The following is a 15,991-nucleotide window of genomic DNA, read 5'->3' as shown; positions in this document are numbered from 1 at the left end:
GTGCTGTTGTCTGGTGCCAGTGAAATTTTGCCCTCCCTCTTTCCACAAATTCATAATTTAGGAAATGGGAAGAGGAGAAAATTACTGATCAAAGGCATACCAACTCTCTGACTTCTTCAAGCTGTTTGTCGACATTTAGAACCAGCTGTGTCTTCTCATCTGAAAGAGAAAAAAACAGCAACATATTGATCAGCCGACGGAGGAACAGCGCTTCATGACAACAGCCTAACTCCCCCGCAATGGGGGAAGAGAAGGGGGGAGAGTGAAAGAAAAAGACTGGGAGAAAACAACACACGAAGACACATTTGAAGATATATTTACACATTCTCTCCACAAGACGAGCCAACATTTGATGTCTCTTAGTTATTGCCGTCTATGAGGCCTTTGTTGGTTTTTGTTGAGGAGCAGTGAGACACTTCATGCCAACTCAAAGGGAAAGGAGGTGTCAGATTTGCTCACTTGCCAGAAGTATGAGTCCCTCTTAGAATGACTAACGCGTTGCTCTACACCCCAGCCCATGGCTGCTCTTCCACATTCCCCATTGAAACTCATTAGGCACATGAAAACTATTGTGCATCCAATAGTTGTTTTTACCATAACAGCACTACTACTTTCTGTTCATTTACCGTATTGGTCCTGACACTTACGTTATCCCGTTGCTATGAAAGTAAAAACATGAAATGTAGAGCTCTGGAGCATTTATTTAGAGGCATAATGCAACTAATGTGTTTACTCCCATTCATTTAAGGCCACAGAATAATAAAGTTATTATCAATGACATTTATCACGTAGTTTCAACATTTATTGGCTTCAGACCCATAAATGCTGGCATACTGTGTTACAAAACATAAATGATGATTATGAGAATAACAATAATGACAAATAATAATGATAATAATAATAAATAATAATCAGAAGAAGAAGAAATAAATAATAATAATAATAATAAAAATAATAAATAATAATACCTTGTGAAAAATGAATAAAAACATAAATTGGCTTACAGTATATACTATACAACAGACCAAGTGAAATATAACTATAATGTCAAGTTCTTTAAGAAGGAATCATCTCTCAATAACTACATACTTGTGAAGTTGATTTGTCACATTTTCCCTTGTGAACAATCTAAACTTAATCCATAGTGTTTGAACACAAACTTCCAGCGACCAAACTGAATATCCCTGTCATAATGAACAAAAAAACCCAAATGTGATCATCAAGTAAACCTTTTTTTTTTCTACCACTTCTTAAAATAAAAAATAAAAAACTAATATTATTTGGCTGGATGCTATAAATACACACAAGTAGAACATATTTTACACATATACAATAAGTGACACTGCTGACAAAAGACTACATGCGAGGAGCAGAGATACTGATGTACTTGAGACAGGACGAGACTGAAAGAAGCCAAATGATGTCAGTCATTGTGAAACTGCATCTGCAGCAACACTGTAAAATACACTGCAGATGGATCTTGACTGTGATATTGACAAACCCTGTTGTCCACCTGTCAATCAGATGTCATAAAACTTTAAAAACCTCTTATCATTATGAAAATGCACAAAAGATTTGAGAAACTAAGGAAATTTGATAACGGACTGCTTCTATGCATGTCTACCTTACTGCTATTTTGGCAGCAGTTTTCGGAATATACAGAACAAACTGAGGCATGTGAGGCGTAAACTGTAAGTGAATAAATAATGTCCACTCCACCTCTTGTCTATGCATTTTACCCGAGTTTCCTCTGTTGTTACTTTTTAACAGTGCAGGCATGAGAATCGCAATGCTACCATGAATTGCCCTGCTTTGAATTAACACGACAATTTACAATTTAAATGAGGATAATTGTAAAGTACGACAAAGCAGCAAAAACAAAATACTACTTACAGAGACATTGTTTCATCTACAAATTCCAGACCAAATTAAATCACTAGATAAGCAAACCTTGCTAACAGAATGCAGGTAAGTTGGAGAGTACTGTGCACATGCATTACAATAATACTTGTAGCCTAAATACCATCAACTTTAACTCTGTGTCAGGTCAAATATCTTATTTGTTACAATGTTCAACTACTTGTTTGTAGTATAAGATCATCAACCACACAGTGAATCACATGACTAGTGCTTCCATTGTTGCTGATTTTTTTTTTTTTCCTTTTAAATCAAGGAGACAGAAATGTCTCACTTGTATTCCAACAGCATCCTCAGCATCCTCACCTCTCCATTAGATGGAGTAATTATTACCAGTTTCTTTTATCAACTAAATAAAAAGAACATTAATCATAAGAAGCAATGATGCTTACGTTATAGTCCAACATTATTGATGAGGAAGATACTTTTCTGTGTGACAGTTTAAACTGCTGTATACAGATCCTCAGAAAGACAAGTTTGAGGTTTAATCTGACATGAAATCTTGTAATTAGCGGCTCACTTGCAGGAATAAAAAGTCTGGAGTCTAGACTTGACTTATGAGTTCTACTTACAACCAAAATTGTTTTTCAACTGGGTCAGAGGGAAGAAATTTTTTTTTTCATATATATATATATATATATATATATATATATATATATATATATATATATATATATATATATATATATATATATATATATATATATATATATATATATATACACATACATACATACATACACGTGTGTGTGTGTGTATGTATGTATGTATGTATGTGTGTGTGTGTATATATATACATAAATTATATGGACTATATATAGTTTAGAATTAATCACTTTTTCTTGCTCTTATATGAGAAGTACTTTATAAAAAATAAAAAAAATAAAAAAGCATTTATTTTTTATTATTATTAGCCACAATTTGGATGCAGATGAAATGTAAATAATCCCGTCATCTCTAAAACATGTGAGAAGCAGCTGTCTGAGATGACTGCTGACATTTTTGACATTACCAACAATGAGACTTAATATAAGGAAAGGAAATCAATAAACTCACTGTGTGATGCACAGAACTATTTGTTAGTCAATGTCAACAAACCAGGGAGGTGGTTTTTTGACAGTTTAGGTTTGTCAAATCAATAATCGCAGAAAATCTGTTTATCACATATCTTCAACACAAAATGTTTAAAAAATAAAAAATAAAAAAAAACTTCACTGGCTTAAGACAGTTAAGAAAGCTAAATTTGTGCCAAGCTCGGGTCAATTTGAACAACTAAAAAAGTAACAGAGAAATAACAAAGCTCAGCTTAACTGGAACCATTGTAAACCATCCTGGAAACTGGACATAACATAACTGGTGCCCAGCTCCAGAACATCAGCAGTGGGCCAACAAGTGAAATAAGTTACGGTGTGTTCAGACTAAATGCGTGCGGCAAAATGCGGCAGAAAAGAGAGGGAGGGAGGCGGCGCTTTTCTTCCGGTCAGTTTGAATGATGGGGGATTCAGTAGAGATATGGCATGGTTTTATTTAATAAATAAAGCTGGAGAACATTGTCGTAGGGCAGTGATAGTCAGTGTTAATGCAACAAGAGCAGAGAGCCGCCGCCGCCCCCAAACAAAGCATTGCTAGGCAACATATCCTGCTACGTCGTCAAATCAGTAAGATTCAGCTTTTTAGCAAGGAATGGTTATCCTAAATAATGCACGGAGTAATCGCATCTCAGCCCCGTGTCTGGGTTCACCACAGAAATCCTCCAGGATCGCTCTGATTGGTTGACGCCCCGCGTCAAACGGCCAAAGTTCAGCTTTGCCCATCTCTGGCTTTGGACGCACGTTCCACGCGGAACGCCGATGCCCAAAACGCGACACGAGAAAGCTCGACGCCTCCTTACCACGCTTCCCCATAGACTTTACATGGAAACCTGCCGCTCTTGACACTCAAAACACGTTTGGTCTGAACACACCGTAAGAGGAGCCCAATAGCATCGATCACTGTAAGGTCGCTGGACTCCAACACAGCTACTATGAGGCAAGGGGTGGGGTGCACGCTGAATGGGTTAAAGGTTCATCGCAGAACCAACACAGAAACAAACATCTCACAACCCCTGAGCCCAAAGATCAATGGTGTAGTCCAGGGTATATGCAGATATACAGAGTATCCCCAGTTCTTTTTCAGTCAGGATTGAGTAAACCCACTTCTAAATCCCTTGTGATGCTGTTTTTACAATTACAAATGTGTCTACACATGTACCTACGTCGCCCAGCAGCTAAGTAAAGGTTTGCTACACTGGTGCAGTTTGTCAACAGCTGCATTAACTTTAGCCTGAACATAGGAAAAAAATTCAGCGATATGTATATATGTCTATGAGCCTGTCTCTCACTAGTCTGTGTGCCAGTATTGGTTAAGTCCTTTCATAACTCTTCCTTTCTGAAACCGAAGAGCAAAAATAATGTGACAATGAGCAAATATACTGATGGAATTTTTTAAGTAGACTAAACTGAGTCTGACATGTCACTTTTTCCTGAAACTGTGTTTTTCTGGGCCACTTTTTTCTGTTTTTAAAACAAGGACAAAAAAAGCGAGAGTATACCCACTTCTTGATGGACCACTACACCACTGCCTAAGATGCTTATGAAACAAAACAAAACCTCTCAAACCAAACCCTATTCCACCTACTGTGGAAAGCATCTGCTGTTGTACACACTGTGGAATAGTTTATTTTTTCTGGCTGTAAAACTACTGAATTCACAACTACAATTTAAATTTTGTACTTGAAACATACATTTTTCATCACATTCTTTATCCTAGTAGGATAAAAAATAGTTAGTTCTTCTATCTCACCAAATGCTAATTATGGAAATATAAGAAGGTATAAGTATTTAAGTCTAAAAAAAATGCTTAGCAAATATAAGCTTTGAAAAGTCAAAAGATTTTTTTTATCTTACATTAAAAATATGTTAGTTTTGCATCAGCTTGTTCTCATTTTTAAAAAAAAAATTTGACCCAAATTTTTTTTATACCTTTGTGCACATCTTATTAATAGTTTATCATCCAATGTAGGTCAAACACTAATTAATTTCTTCGAAAAAATAAGTAAATATGCTGCCATAACAATAATAAACGAGCAGCAAACAAGGACAATTGTCAACTAAGTATTGATGAATTTTAGCAAATTCATCCGTTTTTAGTTACCTTCTAATCAGGTAAAAATTGATTTAGAAAAAAAACAGCCTCAATCTATGTTTATAAAATTCTCTCTTTTAAAATTAAATTTCTTCCAATTGTTTTCCAAGGTCCAATAAGCGTGATTGGGGGAAACGTAGAGGCAAATATCTGCGATATACCCACAAAACTACAACTGATGACAAAGGAACGAGCCTGTATTTGTCTCTCCTGGGCTTCTGTAGTAGCATGGTGTTGCAACAGAAAGCCGAGACAGAGGACTGACAGTATGTTTGGGTATAAAAAACTTTTTTTATTGTAAAGACAACATAACAGTTATTAATTTGAGATGACTTTACGCCAACTAAAAAATGTTAGGACTATTTCATTGTACTTCTGCAATTTTGCTGCTTTAATTTTTTTAACTTTTCATCTGTAAATACTTCAGATATTCTCTTATAAGGTAGTCTCAATAGATAATCATGTCACTGAAAATATTTTAAATGAAATAAACTCAGAATCAGACACAGAATGTGATCAATATTTGAAAACAGTTTTAAAAATTCAAACACAAAGTCAGTAAAACTTCAAGCTCAAAAGGCAAATCACAAGGCTACCAGGAGTGGGACTGCAAGATTGTGAAAAAAAAAAAATCTCAACCAAGATCTTGATTTCTCAAGACACATTACCTTTTGCAAGTCCTCAAATTCATTTTTAAAACCTGTGTCCAACCTCAAAACCTACACAGTAAACAGCCAGAGGCGATTCAGTGAAAGCTGAGATGGTGCTTTCTTACTTTAACTGAGACCCAAGCCGGAGGGGTGTGAAATATGTATGGATATTTACTAAGACTACAACTTGCTTATGGACAAATTAGTTTTTCACACAGAACTAAAGTTAAAAGTTCTTTTACCGAGTTGCTTACTTCAAACATGAAAAAGATTACACATGTTTCATGCAATAAGACCTAATGTCTTACTGGAATTCTTCCTTATATATTTTTTACCTTAAGTTTTGAGAATTGTAACAAAAATTCAAACCAGCTGAGATTGCACTTTAAATTATGCACTTACAAATAATATAATCAATGGCTGGTTTGCACTTTACCTTTTGTCAGTATTTTGTCAATATATTTGTAATGTAGTTGTCTTGAGAGCTGTCAAGGGACAACAGATATACATTATGTGCCAGGCTCTTTTTCGTGATGCCAGAGTCGCTGTCAGTAACACAAAATGGCACATAAAACTAGATGACGCAACAAAACTAATGACGAAATATTTTGCCTTAAATGTATGATTTATATAGAACGTAAGATGTTATACTCAGGGCAACATGCAACCACTAAGAGGATGAACAAGAGGTGGACTTTTAAAATGAAACAAAAAAAAAAAAGAAAAAATATGAGCAGGAAAGAAAACTAAATTTATCTGCAAACTATTCCAATGATGGTTCGCAACATTAAATATACTCATTGCTATAATGTACAGTGTATTTCTAAGCTTTGTAAATATTCATTTGAGCTTATTGTTGACACGTTTAACAGATGGTGACGTGAAATTATTTTGTGAAGTGGGCACCACTGAATCTTCAAAGATGTCGAGTCTAAACCAGAAATATTCAGCGAGGCACTTCTTTTAAAAGCCAGTTTCCTTTGAAAAGCCAATGAGCAAGCATGAGCACAGAAATAGAGATAAATGTCCCACATAAAACCAAAAGCAGGTTTTAGCAGAAAGGTTTGTACTAAGTATTACTCCATGCTAAAAGCAGCAGACAATCATGTATGGACAGCAAAATTTTTATCCAATAGTTGTTCACTCAATGAAATATGGTCCCGAAATGGACTGGCAACCTGTCCAGGGTTTACCCTGCCTCTCACCCAAAGATTGCCAGGATAGGCTCCAGCTTAGCTGTGACCCTTAATAGGAAAAGCTGCTAAGAAAATGACTGACTGACTGACTAAATAAAATGTGTGTGTATATATACAGTAATGAATATCTTTTTTTTTTTTTTTTTAAATGATTAAACTCTCTTCGTTCAACACAATGACTGTTTTTCAAAATACACATTTTCATCCACCTACAATTGTGATAAGCTTCCACTGCTATGTAAGATAGAGAAGCTCATTACATGGGAGTGTTTAATCAAAAGAATTTATAGCCTGACCAACAGCTGGTACCATGAGTTGCAATCTGCTGACTTCTGGCATATGACCATATCACTGACATACAAGTAAATATGTGTCTTGTTCACTTACTCATTTGTTTTATTTATTTATTTATTTACCTTCATAATTATATAAAGTCACTTTTGCAGAAATCCAGTTAATTATTTATTCTTGCACAGACATTTTGTCAAAATAGTTCAAGTATCAATATCACAAAAAAAAAAAAAAAAAAAAAAACTTCAAACAAAACAATGTTACATCCAATATAAAATTAAATAGATAAATAAATCAACCAACCAACCAATCATCTACTGATTCCTATGGTCTACACCAAAAAGCCACTCTGGAAAATTTTCAGTTATTATAGTGCATCTCACACAGAGAATGCTGATGTATTCAAGGGTGTATTTGAGTATTTAGCAAAAGAGAGGACAAGACCCGCATGAAGAAATTAACTCAGTTTCTTCCACTTGCGAGCTAAACATGAAGACTAAACTAACGCTGTCTTGTTTGGGGGGTTTTTTTGTTTTGTTTTATGCAAGTATACTGCAGAAACACCCTACAACAATAGACACAGTATGAACATGAGACAAGGCAGAAGACTCCTAACATGATCGCTATGTATTTACCTACAATACAATACTACGCCAAATGCAGGACGCAAGTTTTTTGTAGTTTGCTTACTGTATTTGGTCAACTTGACACAGACTGAAACCTGAGTTTGTTAGTGGACAGAGTCCACGTCTTTGATAAAAATCAGAATTTGTTTGGTGCATTCACATCTTCTCAAACGAAGCAGACCTTCCGAGCAAACAGATTAGGATTTGAATCCAAAAGACTGACATGAATGTGCCCTGTCAAATTGTAAGTTTATCTGTACATAAGCACAAAATAATCAGCTAATATATCGATATCTGAGCTAATAAGATTTAATTTTTTTCCCAACTTTCTTAATACTTGCCAAAAATATCTAGTAGCCCATTCTCAACATGTTTTCCCATTCATACAAACAACTAAACAGCCAACCAACCAACCACAAGGTTGTGGCAGTTTTTAACAACTCTATATGTAAAATAAGCAAAAACAAGTGGTATGACATAAAACTATACCATAATACATGCAAAAAGAACAACATTCTGACTTGAAATTAAAGTTTCTGGATAGTCAGAAAAACTCTGGAGTATTAAAATCTTTGTTGCAGTAAGTTTTACCTTGATACAATTGTTCTCAGTCAAATGAATACATAGATTTATAATGACTGCTCTCATGAATCAGGAAAGAAAGCAAGAAACCTGTCGTGTCTCGTGTTCTTTAAATTTGAGAGTATTCACCCAATATGCTTGATAATATTCCATGTATCATATAATTTTTTCATTCTTTTCCAAAGTAAGCGTCAAGTGGGATCCAACATTCAAACTTATAAGACACATAAGCCCTGACTTTAGCATTAAATATGGAATCAGCTGAAAGACACAAATAGACTAGTACAAGAAGTGCAAGATAAATTCAAGCCTGCATGCTAGAGGTGTTAGGAGAGATATTCTTGGAAAAGATGAGTCTTTAAGAGGGTTTTTTTTTTTTTTTTTTTTAACAAGAGAGAAACGTCCTGATCTTACACTGAAACACATCGTATTAAGTAAGTACATGTGATTTGCTGCTAGACTGTCACATTCCGTTCAAATGTTTGTTTGTTTTTTAGTCTAGTGAAATAGATAAATAGATCAAATAAAATTTCTCCATATATCATATAGTGGAGCTGTGACAAAATTGAAATAACACCTGTAAGCTCGAGTTCTAGTCTGTAATTTCAATTAATATTCATCTAGTTCTCAAAAATGTTTTAAGAGTACTTTTCTTGGCGTTGCAATAGAAAATGAAATAACCTAATACTGCGTTAGCATCTACAAAATAAAAACTTGACCTTTATTTTACTATTAAAGTAATATTCTCCCATGTTAACCAAGTACAGCAAAAATTCACCAGAAACAGTTGCTAGCGTATAATGTGGGTTTTAAATGCTAAGAAAAATACTAAAAATACTGTCACAATACTAAGTATGTCAACATTTTCCACGAAATTACATAAGACCGTCAAATAGCACAACCAATAAGCTTCACCTGCTCCCTGCTTAGCGTTTGCCTTCTCAGTTGAGACTTGATAGCTAATCTAGCTAGCCAACCAGCCCAGCAATTCGTGGATAAATGTAACGCTCTTACCTCCACTTAACTTGGGAATTTTACCAATTTTATTAGTTATTTCTGCTGTTATGTTCCCAAAGTCCTGTTCGTATGTTTCAAAGTCTGAAGACATTGTGCCGGCTAAGTTTAAACAGTGAAGCAGCTTTCTAGTTGACAGGACAGAATAATAACAACAAGCCTCGAATGGAGTCTCTTCCTTGTGTCGCAGTGTAAAGTGCTCGGCAAGCAACGGGAATAGTTAAGATCGAGAGATGGTTAGGTAAGTGGATAAAAAGACATGTTTTCATTCTTTATATTTGCTGTTTGTGTAAACGTAAAATATTTAAATCTCTATGGCGAGTGAGTAATTGAGTGGATTATAATAAAATAGATAAGTCAAAAAGTCATACCCACTACAACAGTTGGTTGTGGGTTTGTTGACTGATGCATCGTTTCCGCCCAGTACACATCAGAAATCGAAGGAAAAAAGCCAAGGAAGTAGCCAGGTTTGTAATTTAAAGTGGCAGGTTTTTCTTTGATAGGGACAAAACGGTGCAAACTTGTTGGCTATATAGCTTTGTTGTAGCTTTTTACGTGTGTTGGATCGGCGTCTTGAGGCAACGGTTCTGCTTCTTTTTTTCTTTTTTTTTAAATTGCCTTGTCGGCGCATGTTCAAGCTTGAGAGCAAGCTAGCTAACTAACCTTACTTCGCTAACTGCTGAACCTATACTGAAATATGTTTCCCTGCTAAATGTCAACGACAATAACCCGTCTACTAATTATTAAACCAAAGTGGTCTCATTTCTCTCACGTCACAACTGTCATAACCTTGTATATAATGGCGTTGTTTTATTCTTGGTTTGAATTAGCTAGCTCGAAAACTGATGCTAATTAATAATCCAATTAGCATTTGCTTGGACTTTTTAATTTATAGCATCTGTTAGGAGCTAATGGATGTGCAAAACCATCCAAGTGTTATTTTATTAAGCTTATCTCTATGTCCAAAAGGTATCAAATGTATTTTTCTTTCCTGGATATCTGCAAGATCAGTACTGTTGTAATGGCAGCGATCCACCAGCAACGAGTGAAATAAACCAAAGGAAAAACAGGAAAACCGGTTTCAGTGTCCCAACCTGAATGGGACTGGGAGTGATGATACATACATACATGCACACACACACACACACACAGAGAGAGAGAGAGAGACAGATAAATAGATATGTCTAAAGAGAGAAATATAAGTACTTTGCTCATAAGAACATACATTCTAAATTGCTGCTACACTTCCTGTATATCTTTCCAACTCAGATGGAGAATTTGAGTCTCTCAGCAGGATAGCGAGCTTCAGAGATTTGCAGAAGAGGATGCTGTTCTTCACCAGCGCAAGGATCATTGGGACACAGAGAGCCCATGTGACTCTAAGCCAAGATAGCTGCTGGTTACTCAGAAGACGAGAAAAAACCTGTGCATCTTGTGCACCGCTGACTTTGACAAACAGCAGAGGAAAAGAGTAGCACGCTTAAGCTGGGTCAATTCATTTCAGGACCTCAACAGCCAAGATACTTTTACTAACCCTCCCGTAGGGAGATTAAAACAAACTAAAAGAAGTATGAACTTCCTATCTGCCTGTGTGACATTTGAGAACCTCCATGAGGTTCGGAGATTGTGCCACTGGGGTCCAATCATAGCTCTGTCTGTCATTGCTATATGCTCAACCATGGCAATTGTAGACTCCATTATCTGGTATTGGCCATTAGACACTACAGGAGGCAGCATTAACTTCATCATGCTCATTAACTGGACTGTCCTCATCCTCTACAACTACTTCAATGCTATGTTTGTTGGACCTGGATACATTCCCCTTGGATGGAAACCAGTAAGAAAGTTGTTTGTTCATTTTGGGATTATGTTTTTGTTTGTTTGTTTTGGGGGGTTGTTTTTTGTCATTGGGGACTCTTGTAATAATGTTTAAACATACTGGAATTATTGCATGTTCACAAAAGATACTACATAGCATAAAATAGTGTAATTACAGTGCAGACATCTGACTTATTATTTTAACCATTAAACAGGAGAATCATCAGGATACTCAGTTCCTACAACACTGCAGAGTCTGCCAAGGTTACAAAGCTCCTAGATCACATCACTGTCGAAAGTGTAACAGGTAAGCACATATATAATCAAAGCTAAAGGAGGTTTTTCTACTACGTGTGATTGGACTTGAGATCTAACAAGAGGTCAGAAAAGAGATATTGGTACTGCGAAGTTATTGAACTGTCATCACCACCAGAGCTGTTATGTTAGTACTTTTTCCATCGCTATATGGTGAGCATGCAGTTTGTTTTATTTCTGTCCATGCATGCGAATGCTAGGCAGCACTTCAAGCCCCTAAAGTGCTGCCTCTAAATTACCTTATTTACATGATTACAATGCGTGTTGCATGAGAGACCAAGATTAGATGCAGTGTGTTGCTCTGTGTTCTTGCAAATGATCAGTTTATTCCCTCTTCTCCTCCTGTGGTTTCCTTCCTGTAGATGTGTGATGAAGATGGACCACCACTGCCCCTGGATCAACAACTGCTGTGGCCACTTGAACCACGCCTACTTCACCAGCTTCCTGCTGCTGGCTCCATTGGGATGCTCACATGCTGCAATTATTTTCATTATGACCATGTACACACAGCTGTATGAGAGAGTGAGTAGTGCCCTTACCTTACTGCAGCTTGCTACTTGATGGCCTATAAAAAAAGACTCCTGAAGCTGTGTTCTTTTCTCAACTGCAGATATCATTTGGCTGGAGTACTGTAAAGATTGACATGAGTGCTGTTCGTCAATTCCAGCCCCTGATGCCCTTCAGTGTGCCTGCCTTTGCTGCCACACTCTTTGCCTTAGGCTTGGCCCTGGGCACCACCATTGCAGTTGGCATGCTTTTCTTCATACAGGTCGGTTTCTCCAAAGCTTCTCAAGTTACAGTAGCTGTCATGACACAATCTTTTTAGCATTAACTTTGCAAAGCCTCTCAAATCTTTTAAGATAAGATAATTGGGAAAACCCTGGATAAAATCTCACTAAGCAGTATGTAAAACATTGATGACACTTAAATTAAAACATCCTCTTGTAAGCCACTTTGGTTTTGGACATTAATTATGTAAATGTAACACAGGTGTATTAGATGTAAAAAGCATCCTAATCTACAAATGCAAACTGAGTAAACGAAGGGATGCAATTATTAACTTGAAATATTTGGAATTGGAACATTTTCACTGATTATAAAGAACAAGTTATTAAAATAAAGTTTCCCTGAGAGTCTGACAATGAATGATTGTTTACTTTACAGATGAAAGTTATCCTCCGAAATAAGACCTCAATCGAGTCATGGATTGAGGAAAAGGTCAGAATGTCTGTGATTCCTAAGAGCTTTTTGATTTTAAGTTTTAAGAACTAAATGCTTGATTTTATATACATTGTGTGTGTGTGTGTGTGTGTGTGTGTGTGTGTGTGTATACATATATATATATATATATATATATATATATATATATATATATATATATATATATATATAAAATTCACAAATCATCTCCAAGTTAAACAATATAGTTAAACATGCTGATGACAGAGACTTAATATCACACACAAACAATAATGTGTTTTGTCTTTTCTATTAGGCCAAAGACAGAATACAGCACTACCAAACGGGGGAGGAGTTTATCTTCCCTTACGACCTCGGCAGCCGCTGGCTCAACTTCAAACAAGTCTTCACATGGTCAGGGACACCAAAGGGGAATGGCATTGAATGGCCAGTTCATCCCAAGTGTCACCAGCACACCTTAACTGTAAGTTAATCTTTTAACTGAGTTGACTGAGGCGTCGATGGTTTGTTTTTTTGTCTGTTTCCATTAAACTGCTCCCTGACACACGTTCCCACATTAAATAATTGTTCGCCTTGTAGAATATTCTGTAATTCATATTTGTTTTGTAAACAGATTGAGCAGCTGAAGCAGAAAGCCGATAAACGAGTGAGAAGTGTAAGTACCCTCTGAATTCATTTTGCGCCTTTCATAAGAACATTTTTGACATTTTACATTATGTATCAAACATCTCTCAGCATTCTCTGTGTATAATATTTACAATTCAAACGCTAGTTGTAGCTATGCACTTCCAAAGATTTTTGCAATTTAATGTTTAGCAAACTAGTGTGAGTTAAGATGACAAGGAAGCAAGAGTCATGCTTACACCTCGTATCTGATGAGTCCAGCAGAATTTAGCTAACCCATAAACACAGTAGATGTTGTAATAAAGACTGTAAAGATTAAACAGTTTTGCTTGAAGTAAAGTAATAATCTGAGCTGTAGAATAACCAGATATTTTGTTTGCCTTGACCAGCAGGTCCAGTACCAGGCAGTGGAGAATTACAATGGAGCTTGCTGCCCTCTCAACAAGGGTGTCCAAACCTTTTTCAGAACCCCCTGTACAGAGGAGCCCAGGATCCCCCTCAGTAAGGGAGACACCATCCTGGCCACCCGTGGCACCAAGTACGTTTATCTGTCAGAAATGCTGATCAAAGTGGAGTTTGTTATACAGGCTGGTTCGCTCTGTTTTCAGATATTGGCATAAAAATGCTTTGATGTCTTATTACTGTAGATGGTGGATGTATGGAGACAAAGTTTTGAGCGAGAACGAAGTGAAAGGTGAAAGCAGATTATTTTTCTTTTTATTGATCGGGTCACTTAACTCAAATCTTGCTCGAAATGCAAATCATGAAATTCCCTGTCACAAATGTGTCAGTCTGCTTTCTTTGTTTCTCTTTTTTATTAGCTGGAGAACGTGTGCGGGGCTGGTTTCCAAGGCGATGCGTGGAGAAGTGCCATTATGATGCAGCGTCCAGTGATAGCACCAGCGATAAGAAAGTAAATTAATAACAGTTAGCAGGCTTTATGTAAGGCAGTTTAACAAAACAGAATGTGTCTGTCCATCTTAAGAAATGTACATCCACTGAAGATGTCACACTTGATGCTGCAGGCTTATCATTGAGAATTTAATCTTTGATTACATGTTGTCACATTATAAATACCAACTTATATTTCTTAAGTTATGACAAAGTCTTATTGAGCACTTTGCAGTCTGTCTTGACAAAAGCAAGGGAGTTGGAGAAAATTCAGTTTGATACTTTTGACCAAAAACAGAACCCATCAAGAGTCTTAATTTTCTGAGAATTGCCAACAGGCTTTAATGTGACTTCATTATAATTACTGGACTTTTTACTTGAATTTGTTGTTTTTACTTTTAGTGATTATATATTTGTTTTTGGGTTGTTTTTTTTTTTCTTCTTTTGGTTTTATTTTTTTTTTTTTTTTTCCTAATTATGCAATGCCTCTGCCCAGTTAACCCCAGGGCTTCATCATGCAACTCTTTCTACAGTTTGGAGATAATGCTTCATTTATTTTTTATTATTTTTGTAAAAAGAAATTGTTGGCCTCAAAGTATAAATTGAAAATTAAAAAGAATCTTATGTAAGAGTTGTTATTTGCCTCGCTTTTTGTAATTGCAATAATTTTATCTTGTTTTTAATAATTGTATATTTCTCAAGTCCCTTGGGCTTAATTAATTTTCTAACAGTGATCATCATGCATGCTATGAAAATGTAACTTTTCTAAAACTGCCTTAAAAATAGCCATAAATGGAGAAATAGTTTCCAGTAAAGTTAGTTCCTGCAGTTTATCTTTGATTACCTCTTGGCTCGTTTGGTCCTTTTTTAAGTTAAAAACTTAAAGAAAAAAAATTAACGATAGATCTACCTTCAACTTAGCAATTTGCTTTTGCTTTCTTCATGGTGGAAAACAGATTCTAAAAAAAGATACTACAAGGAGTACTTTTAGGCTGTTTACCACAACAAGAAAACTTAAAATACACTTAAGTTATGGCTGTAACTTGGCAACAGGTGGAAAAGTGGTGTATTGAGTCTTTGGCAAAAATAATATGAATATTTAACAAATTTGCAATTATAAAAACATTAATTTGGGAAATAAAAGACGAATGCGACTCTTAACACAATGCAAGATACAAGAGTAGTCAGGGTCTATACCATGTATAGCCCAGGTGACCTGGCGGCGAACCGGATGGGCAAAGTTTTCACTACCTCAAACAGGCCATCAACCAGGGGCAACTCACTCATTGTTCGAGAATGCTTCTTTCAACACATGGGTGCAACAAGCTAATTTTATATATATATATATATATATATATATATATATATATATATATATATATATATATATATATATATATATAGTGGTTTCTTGAACCACAAAGAATGCATATTATGTTTACAATGTTGAACAAGATTGGGACAATATGGATAAGACAAACAAGGCTATATACCAATTAGAATTCAGACTGAAGCAGGAACAAAGATGAGAGGATACAACTGAATATGACAATAAAACAAAGTATATATTATGAAGAGGGGGAATCTACATTAAAAATATTTTTTATAAAAATTGCATAGCCTCAGTTTTTTTTTATAATGTGTTTAAGGAGTTTAGAAGTTCAAAAAGTGAGTTAACTTCTAT

At 35.7% G+C, this 15,991-nt stretch overlaps 2 protein-coding genes across 4 annotated transcripts in view; one reads left to right on the top strand and one right to left on the bottom strand.

Annotated features, from left to right (window-relative positions):
• vti1a (vesicle transport through interaction with t-SNAREs 1A) overlaps positions 1 to 9,607 on the bottom strand; it is a 127,810-nt gene extending 118,203 nt beyond the window's left edge. For both annotated transcript variants that reach the window (XM_079260706.1, XM_079260707.1), the window contains exons 1-2: positions 9,460 to 9,607; positions 101 to 159 (exon numbers count right to left, since the gene is read on the bottom strand). In XM_079260706.1, the coding sequence (XP_079116832.1) occupies positions 101 to 159; positions 9,460 to 9,553 (153 nt within the window). In that variant the 5' untranslated portion in view covers positions 9,554 to 9,607. The remainder of the gene's footprint in view (positions 1 to 100; positions 160 to 9,459) is intronic.
• A 249-nt stretch (positions 9,608 to 9,856) lies between these two features.
• zdhhc6 (zDHHC palmitoyltransferase 6) lies at positions 9,857 to 14,805 on the top strand. 2 transcript variants are annotated; one of them, XM_079260358.1, is made up of 11 exons: positions 9,857 to 9,926; positions 10,729 to 11,296; positions 11,493 to 11,584; positions 11,955 to 12,114; positions 12,203 to 12,361; positions 12,757 to 12,810; positions 13,088 to 13,255; positions 13,406 to 13,447; positions 13,809 to 13,954; positions 14,064 to 14,110; positions 14,238 to 14,805. In XM_079260358.1, the coding sequence occupies exons 2-11, from the start codon at positions 11,030 to 11,032 to the stop codon at positions 14,336 to 14,338; spliced, it is 1,236 nt and encodes a 411-aa protein (XP_079116484.1). In that variant the 5' UTR covers positions 9,857 to 9,926; positions 10,729 to 11,029; the 3' UTR covers positions 14,339 to 14,805. The 2 variants fall into 2 exon arrangements, with proteins under 2 accessions (XP_079116484.1, XP_079116483.1); XM_079260357.1 differs by having other exon boundaries at positions 13,806 to 13,954.
• The last annotated feature ends 1,186 nt before the right edge of the window (positions 14,806 to 15,991 follow it).

This window comes from Telmatherina bonti (assembly GCF_933228915.1).
Source record: "Telmatherina bonti genome assembly, chromosome: 21".
Lineage (NCBI taxonomy): Eukaryota > Metazoa > Chordata > Actinopteri > Atheriniformes > Telmatherinidae > Telmatherina > Telmatherina bonti.
Note: the sequence above shows the minus strand (reverse complement) of the source record. Positions and strands in the feature narration are given on the sequence as shown.